We start from the raw sequence: 9379 nt of genomic DNA, 5'->3' as shown, positions 1-9379 counted from the left end.
TTTTTTGAGATGGGGTCTCACTCTGTTGCCCAGGCTGGAGTCCAGTGGTGCAATCTCAGCTTACTGCAACCTCCACCTCCCAGGTTCAAGCGGTTCTCCTGCCTCAGCCTCCTGAGTAGCTGGGACTACAGGGGTGCGCCACAACGCCAGGCTAATTTTTTTTTGTATTTTTAGTAGAGACAGGGTTTCACCATCTTGGCCAGGCTGGTCTTGAACTCCTGACCTCAAATGATCCACCCACCTCGGCCTCCCAAAGTGCTGGCCGCCCCCAGCCGCTGCTACTCTTCTTATAAACAGAAGAGGGATTGAGGGCCTTTCCTAGGAAACCTGCTGTTTGTGAACGCAGAGGGGAGAGATGCTGCTCCTCTCAGGGGAAGCCAGGGGCCTGGGCTTTTCTGAGCATGCTTCCAGGGTGGGGATACCAGAGGAAATGTTGCTGAGCACGCTGCCCACCAAGGATGCAAGGAATTGCTGCTAGGGGGCCAGGGGGGCGGGGCAGGCAGGGACTTTGGGGCATTTCTGAGGAAGCCTGCAGGCTACAAGCTGCAGAGTGGGAGGTGGGATGACCTGCTGCTCTCTCTAGGTAAGCAAGGGGCTTGGGGGGCCTTCCCAGCAGGCCTGCTCCAGGACACAGATGCAAGGTAGGCTGCTGCTGCTCTTCTGAGGGTACACAGGAGGGCTTAGGGGACTTCCTAAGCAAGTGTGCAGGACCAGTGTGCAGAGGCAGGCCTCGGCTCTTCTGAGCTGTGTGGGGCCAGATGCATGCGAGAAGAGATGATGCCTCTGGGGCTCTCCTGAGCCAGCACACAAAATAAGGATGCAGAGGCGAGTCAGAGAGCCACTGTTCTAAGAGGCTATTTGGTGAGTTTGGGCATTCCAGATCATGCAGCACATCAGGGATGCCATCCATGTGGAAACAGAGGCTCTCGATTATCTGAGCAAACAGTGATCTCCTGCCCTTCGGAGGGCTTCCAGGGTAGGTGAAAAGTGGAAGATCTTGGAGCGTGTCCTAGTGAGCGGGCAGGATGGGGTTCTTGGGCACGCTGCTGCTCTCTGGTGCACGAGGGCTCTGGGGAGGCAGAGCTGGGCACTGTTCTCCTCCAGGTGGGCAGGACACTTTGGGGTGCTGAGCAAGCTGCAGGTGGATGGCACGGACAGGCTGCTGGGCCCATGAGGATAGAAGGAGAGCTGAGGGTGCTGCCTGTGTGGGAAACAGCAGAAAGATCGAGAAGGTGGAAAATATTTACTGTCTGTTCCATTTTTAATTTCTCTGAAATTCTCCTATTTTTGTCGAAATTTGACCCCAGAAAGAGTAAGTCCTTAGCCCCTTTACCTGACTCTGCCAGTGAGGCCTAGAAAACGGTACCTCCTGGGATCTTATGGCTCTCTGCTGAGGGACAATGGAACAGCTCTTTGGGGTCAGTCCCAGCTCTTCTCCGGAGCTCTGTGACTGTGGGACAGAAAAGTGTCTCAGAGACAGTGTTGCCTCGTCAGAAGCTGGGGTGATTACGCTGAGGTAGTGACACCGCAGGCAGGCAGGGCCATTCCCGGATGACGTGACCCGTGACTTCAGCACAGAGCCGGTGCCCACACGTGGGCGGTCCGTGCTCCAGACACACACACAGGCGTCCATCTCCCACTTGGCTTGTTTAGGGCCTGTTTTGATGAGCTGCAGTCCGAATACCTGATGCTGTGGCTGGTCCTGGACTACTCGGCAGATGTCCTTTATGTCTTGGATGTGTTTGTGAGAGCTCGAACAGGTGGGTGTGCCCTGGGCCTGGGGAGGGGACCATGGCGCCCACAAGAGTGTTCTGAGAGACCCAGCACGGTACATGGGACGTTATCTACCTTTGGCCGTGAGAGGCCAGGCAGATGTGCGGACCGCTGACCATGAGGGTAGGTGGTGCTGCCTCAAGCCCCTCTACACAGAACCCTTGGACAGGACACTGAGCAGGGGCCAGGACACCTAAGCTCTGGGCTCTGCTCTTCCAACAAGCTGTGTGACCTTGAGCAAGTCAGGCTGTCTCTCTGGGCCTCGTTTTCGTCGCCTTTGAAGTAAGCAGGCCGGGCCTGGCACAGTGGCTCATATTTTGGGAGGCCAAGGCAGTTAGTTCACTGGAGCCCAGGAGTTCAAGACCAGCCTGGCCAACATGGTGAAACCCCATCTCTACTAAATATACAAAAATAAGCTGAGGCCAGTGGCATGTGCCTGTAATCCCAGCTACTTGAAAGGCTGAGGCAAGAGAATTACTTGAACCCCAGGAGGTGGAGGTTGCAGTGAGCAAAGATCATGCCACTGAACTCCAACCTGGGTGACAGAGTGAGACAGGCTGAACTGCAATCTCAAAGGACCTCTCTCGCTCTCACTACTCAGTACTGGGGTGAGCAGGAAGGAGAGCTCAGGCAATCTTGGAGTTTCTCTTCTTGGACAGTCAGAGGATCCAGGACATGTTACTCCATGGCTTTCAGAGAAGTTTTAACATATGAAGAACGAAAATCTGAAATAGGGCCCAGGTGAATGAGAACGTCCTTCAAATCACCTCTGGTTGGGGATGGGGAAGGATACCCCCCCACTCATTTCTTAGGTGCTGAACTGTGTGTCCTTGGGATACCTTTTTCTAATCTGCACAAAGATACTGCCTAAGCTGGTAGAGGCTCTCCTTTTGCCTCCAAGATTTTTGAACTAAAAACTGTGCCAGGCCAGGTGTGGGTGCAGACACATGTAATCCCAGCACTTTGGGAGGCCAAGACAGAAGGGCCATTTGAGGCCAGGAGTTCCAGACTAGCCAGCACAGCACAGCAAGATCTTGTATCTACAAAAATATATATAAATAAATAGCTAGGCATGCTGGTGTGTACCTATAGTCCTAGCTACTCAGGAGGCTGAAGTGGGAGGATTGCTTGAGCCCATGAGGTCGAGACTGCAGGGAGTCATGGCCTCAGGTGACAAAGTGAGACCTTGTCTAAAAAAAAAAAAAAATGATAAAATAATTCTATGTCATAGCTGTTGATGTAGACACCACCAGATCACAGTAGCCAACCCCCATGTCGTTCCATATACAAAGCATTTCAAGCACGTCTTGCTTCTTCATTAGAACCACCGCATGAGATGAGAAGTGCAGGCATGATTACCTCCAGCTTGCTGATTTAGAAACCAGCGTCAGAGACACCAAGTGATTTGCCACGGTTACTACCCAGCCATGCCAGGCTGGTCCCCCTTTTGCTTCCACACCGATGTCTAGCATCATAACTTAGAAGATCTCAGATATACAGCCTGAGGCTTGCCCAGGCGACCTAGCCAGCCCTGGCCATCTGCCCCTCTGCTGCAGTCATGTTAAACTCCATAGACACACAAGCTCTGTAAGTGACCCACTAGGTTGATGGTCCCTGGTCTCAGCCCAGCTTCAGTGGGATGAGACACCCTCACTCAGACATTAACCCCCTACCTCTTGTGAAGCAGGGAAGGCAGAGAAACAAACCTCTTGAACATCGAACTGGGAAGGAAGTGGTGATTTATTCGGCCGGGAGTTGTGGCGGCATAGATGCCTAACAGCTGAGCTCCCCAACAAAGAAAATCCTTGCCCTTTTGAAGGCTTACAACTCTAGAAGTTGCATGTGAAAGGGTCCTGGGCTTACAACTCTAGAATTACATGTGAAAGGGTCTTGATCCATGAAGTAGGTGTGGGGTACGTGACTTAGGTGGAGGTCTAATCGTGTTTTAGTAAAAACAATGACTTCCGGAAAGATTCCTCCATGCCATATCCTTGATCTATAGATGAGATTGTGGTTAGCAGTAGGGGAATTATCCTTAACCTGGCTGGCGGTGCCAACCGGTCCCTCCTCTGGCTGACTTCTAACTTCTCCTTTTGAGATGCAATGTAGAAGGCTAAAGAGGATTAAGGGTCTCCTTCCTCACTTGTGCTTGGGTAGTATCTTAAGCAAGCCAAGATTCGGCAGGACGCTGGGAGAGAGGGAGGCACAGGAATCACACCCCAAGGAAAACATAATTAAAAGAGAGAAGACATCTTAAAGAAGTGTGAGGAGGCTGGAGGCGCAGGAGGCTACATAAAGATCAAGGCCCTCAGTAACTCGTGTATAACAAATAATGCTAAGAAGGACTGGGGGCTGAGAAGCGGGCTATTCTTTGTTGTGATGGACACTAGATTTTCAGTTTGAACAGAGGGGGGCGTCTTGCCCGCAGTCTAGCCTCAGTGGCCAGGACCTGCCGTCCTAGCATCACCTGGAACTTGCTAGATTTGCACCCAACCTCCAGGCACCAACTCTGAGTTGTAGGGTGGCTGGCACTCTGTGTTTCACACAGCCCTCAGGGAAATTCTGATGCTCACCACAGTTTTAAAAGGATTAATTCTATTATTCTCTCTACCTCCGTGCATGTTTGAAAATGTAAAAACAGAAAAGAATGCGGGTCATGGCCTCCTTGATTGATTTAACCCATCATAATGCTTCGGCTATAGGAGTCCAGCCCATGTCCAGACCAGTCAGATTCTTTGGGGGTGGGTCCTGAACTTCATATATTTTAAAAGCCCCTTGGGTAACAGTCATCTGTAACCAAGGAGAACTGTGTTACTGCAAGGTGTTTTCAAAAGGCAGGTTGCACCCCACTGCTGACTGGTGATATCAAGTTGGGAGGCCGTGGCTGTGTTTTTTACATTTTTATTATTAATATTTTCAAACATACGCAGAATCAGAGAGAATAGTGTTATGAATCCCTGTGTACCCTCTCCCAGCTCCAATTGTTATCAACATTCTGCTCATCTCGTTTCATCTCTTTCTTTTCTTGTTTCATCCACCCTTTTCTTGCTTCATTTTCCTGTTTCTGTTTTTGCTTTTTTGTTTCATCCACTCTTTTCCTGGCTGGCCTGAACCAACCCCAGGCAGTGAGCACTTTCGCATTTTGAATAGAAAATGGAAAGTCTCCGTTAGTCAAACTCACTGTGCCAAAGGGAAAAGTTAATGCTTGGGAACTGAGTCATGCAAAAACTGCCTTCCTCTTCTTCCCAAACAGACAGCTGTAATTTCACATGCCTACTTTATCTTATGTAAAATGTAGATTGCATAGTTTACTTTTCTTCCACTTCCCTCTTTTCACATGTAGATTCACTGAGTGCTAATCAAAGCCTCACAAGAATGTAACCACTGGCCTCATTGCCTACCCACCCTTTCTTTTCTTTCTTCCTTCCCCTCCTGCCTACTCTGTCCCCTTTAAGTATTAATGTCCTCAAAACTCTCTTTGGAAAAAGCACGGGCCACAAATCCTACTGTGACTTGTGTTTCTTTCTCCTAGGTGCACCTTCAACCTTGGTAAACCTCTAAATCAATTAAGATCTGCCTCCATCACTTTTTTTTTTTTTTTGACACAGAGTCTCACTCTGTTGCCCAGACTGAAGTGCAATGGTGCAATCTTGGCTCACTGCAGCCTCCGCCTCTCAGGTTCAAGTGGTTCTTGTGTGTCAGCCTCCCAAGAAGCTGGGATTACAGGGGTGCACCACCACATCTGGCTAATTTTTGTATTTTTAGTAGAGATGGGTTTCACGATGTTGCCCAGGCTGGTCTCAAACCCTTGATCTCAGGTGATCGGCCTGCCTTGGCCTCTCAAAGTGCTGGAATTAGAGGTGTGAGCCGCCGTGCCTGGCCCTCCATCAGTTTTTGATTTACAACATGTAGCTCTAACTTTAAAGGATCCTTTTTAAAAATATATATATAATTTCCCTTTATCTTTTAAAATTTAATAAATCATGCCTTGTTATCACCTAATACCTAATTTATATTCAAACTTACCCAATCAACCTATGTTTTTAAAAAATTCAATAGAATAGATTAGAACCTTGTAGAATAGAAAACATCAGAGTGCGTTTCCTGCAGTAAGGGTAAGTGTTTTAAAATCATTTCTATTGTATATGTACCACTGCATATTGTGTAGCCATGATGTAAAATACCTTTCTTTGTGCAATGGTCATAAAGAGTCAGCCTCCGTGATGCCCAAGTGACCTCCATCTTCTTCTATAGGTTTTCTCGAGCAAGGCTTAATGGTCAGTGATACTGACAGGCTGTGGCAGCATTACAGGACAACCACACAATTCAAGCTGGATATGTTGTCCCTGGTCCCCACCGACTTGGCTTACTTACAGGTGGGCATGAACTACCCAGAACTGAGGTTCAACCGCCTACTGAAGTTTGCCCGGCTCTTCGAATTCTTTGACCGCACAGAGACAAGGACCAACTATCCCAATATATTCAGGATTGGGAACTTGGTCTTGTACATTCTCATCATCATCCACTGGAATGCCTGCATCTACTTTGCCATTTCCAAGTTCATTGGTTTTGGGACAGACTCCTGGGTCTACCCAAACATCTCAATCCCAGAGCATGGGCGCCTCTCCAGGAAGTATATTTACAGTCTCTACTGGTCCACCTTGACCCTCACCACCATTGGTGAGACCCCACCTCCCGTGAAAGATGCGGAGTATCTCTTTGTGGTCATAGACTTCTTGGTGGGTGTTCTGATTTTTGCCACCATTGTGGGCAATGTGGGTTCCATGATCTCGAATATGAACGCCTCACGGGCAGAGTTCCAGGCCAAGATTGACTCCATCAAGCAGTACATGCAGTTCCGCAAGGTGACCAAGGACTTGGAGACACGGGTTATCCGGTGGTTTGACTACCTGTGGGCCAACAAGAAGACAGTGGATGAGAAGGAGGTGCTCAAGAGCCTTCCAGACAAGCTAAAGGCCGAGATCGCCATCAATGTGCACCTGGACACACTGAAGAAGGTCCGCATCTTCCAGGACTGCGAGGCCGGGCTGCTGGTGGAGCTGGTGCTAAAGCTGCGGCCCACCGTGTTCAGCCCTGGGGATTATATCTGCAAGAAGGGGGACATTGGGAAGGAGATGTACATCATCAACGAGGGCAAGCTGGCTGTGGTGGCTGACGACGGAGTCACCCAGTTCGTGGTCCTCAGCGACGGCAGCTACTTTGGGGAGATCAGCATCCTGAACATCAAGGGGAGCAAGTCGGGGAACCGCAGGACAGCCAACATCCGCAGCATTGGCTACTCCGACCTGTTCTGCCTCTCAAAGGACGATCTCATGGAGGCCCTCACTGAGTACCCTGAAGCCAAGAAGGCCCTGGAGGAGAAAGGACGGCAGATCCTGATGAAGGACAACCTGATTGATGAGGAGCTGGCCAGGGCAGGGGCGGACCCTAAGGACCTTGAGGAGAAGGTGGAGCAGCTGGGGACCTCCCTGGACATCCTGCAGACCAGGTTTGCACGGCTCCTGGCTGAGTACAATGCCACCCAGATGAAGATGAAGCAGCGTCTCAGCCAGCTGGAGAGCCAGGTGAAGGGTGGTGGGGACAGCCCCCTGGCTAATGGGGAGGTTCCTGGGGATGCTACAAAAACAGAGGACAAACAACAGTGAAAATACAACATCTGTCTCCTGCTTCACGGGATTGGCTGTCAGGGTGATGCTATGTGGCTGCAGCTGCATGGCATGGAACTTGGTCAGAGTTTAATTCCAGCTCTACTCACTGTTTGAAAGCTGTGTGACTGCCCGAAAGAGCCTCAGTTTCTTCACCTAGAAAATGGGACTCTGTCTCAGTCCCAGTGAAGTGCCAGGTTTGATTGTGAGGTCCACATGAAACACTGCACCAGGCAGGGCTTTGCAAAGTGGGAGGTATCCCCAATCCAAATATATGAAAGTATGCACACAGGACACTTACTACTTTTTTATGGAATCCACAAGGTGTTTTTAGGATTTTTGATCTAATTTTCTTATAAATGAAAGATTATTTAGTCACCTTTCTCCTCCCCAACTTCACTCCATCACCACCTGATAATTGAGTATATAACAGGAAGCTGAAGGTGCAAAATAGTGACTCAAATTCAAACTTACACAAGACAGTTTGAGACGTATTTCTGTATCTGGGATCACCTTGTGTGCTCTTTGGGATCCTAGGAACCCCAGCCTTTGGGAGTGCTATGGCAAATAGAAGTTCTGTAGCATGGAAAGAGGCTGCCCCACTTGAGGTCACTTCCAATCTGTGAAGCAAATCCAGACTCCTTGCCGTCCAGCCACTGTGAAGCCAGAATCTGTTTCACAGAAAAGAGCATCTCAGTTAGAAGAGACATCCCCTCCTTCTCACTTGCCAAAGAGATTCAAAGACAACCCCTATCCTCCATCCTTGAGTCAGGACCCTGGGTGACCTATTCTAACTCAAGGAGGAGAGCTATGTGCAGGGAGAGCCTTTTAGGTTGAAGGCTGGAATGGTGTCCTAAGCCAAAAAAGCTGACAACTAAGACTTTTAGAAGATGAGACTATTAGCCATGTATCTCCGTAAACCGCCCCTTTACCCATGAAGAGGAAGCCTCAAGATCCCTTGGAATTGCATCCCGAGGCAAAGCTTTTAGCTCTCCAAAAGCTTGCAGATTGCAGAAATCAGCTTTTAAAAAAACAAACCCTAGTAAATATAACTTCATTAACATTTTATAACAGATTTATATTTTTGAGTTCTGTGATTGCAAATTATGACTGCAGTATTCCATCCTTCACTTATGTAATGTGTTGCAAATTACTCAAAAATAAGTCTTTCTTCTTCTTTCTCTTTCTTTCTTTCCTTCTTTCTTTCTTCCACTTTCTCTCTCCTCTTTTCCTCCTCAAAATTTGTATATTTTAAAAGCCTTAACTGTTAGTTATGCCTGCATTCATGTTTGCACAGGAAAAATAAAGACCTGGATTTAAAAATAGGAATGATTTTTGCTTCAGCTCTTGCCATAATGGAAGTTTCAGTCCCAGAATATGTTTCTAGGCAATCAATGACTTCCTTAGAGAGAATAGGTGCTGATGTGGGGGATGGCACACATTCCAAGAAACTGACAGTGCCAGGTTCTGTTAAGGACACAAAGCAACAGGAGCTCTCATTCATTGCTGGTGGGCATGCAATATGGTACAGCCACTTAAGAAGACAATTTGGTCGTTTTTAGAAAGCTAGACATACATGTTAACATATGATCCAGCAATCACACTCCTAGGTATTTACCTAAAAGAATTTGAAATTTTCCAACTCAATCTACCAGAAAAAAAAAAAGAAAGAAAGAAAAGAAAGAAAAAACCAAGAATTTGAAACTTATATGTAAACAAAAACATGTATATAAATGTTGGTAGCAGCTTTATTCATCATTAACAAAAATCTGGAAGCAGCAATGATATCATTCAATAGGTGAATGGATAAATAAATAGCCAGGCAAAGTGGTGTGTGCCTATAATCCTAGCTACTCAAGAGTCTGAGAAGGAAGAATCATTTGAGTCCAAGAGTTTAAGGACAGCCTAGGCAACCTAGCAAGACTCTGTCTCTAAATAAA

General features: G+C 48.0%; 1 protein-coding gene across 1 annotated transcript in view; it reads left to right on the top strand.

The window, feature by feature from the left end:
• Positions 1 to 8764, top strand: part of CNGA3 (cyclic nucleotide gated channel subunit alpha 3) — a 64238-nt gene extending 55474 nt beyond the window's left edge. The window contains exons 7-8 of the mRNA XM_017524070.2: positions 1654 to 1760; positions 6028 to 8764. Of these exons, the coding sequence (XP_017379559.1) occupies positions 1654 to 1760; positions 6028 to 7439 (1519 nt within the window). The 3' untranslated portion in view covers positions 7440 to 8764. The remainder of the gene's footprint in view (positions 1 to 1653; positions 1761 to 6027) is intronic.
• Positions 8765 to 9379: the final 615 nt, after the last annotated feature.

Source organism: Cebus imitator, unplaced genomic scaffold (genome assembly GCF_001604975.1).
Source record: "Cebus imitator isolate Cc_AM_T3 unplaced genomic scaffold, Cebus_imitator-1.0 Scaffold31, whole genome shotgun sequence".
Taxonomy (NCBI): Eukaryota; Metazoa; Chordata; class Mammalia; order Primates; family Cebidae; genus Cebus; species Cebus imitator.
Note: the sequence above shows the minus strand (reverse complement) of the source record. Positions and strands in the feature narration are given on the sequence as shown.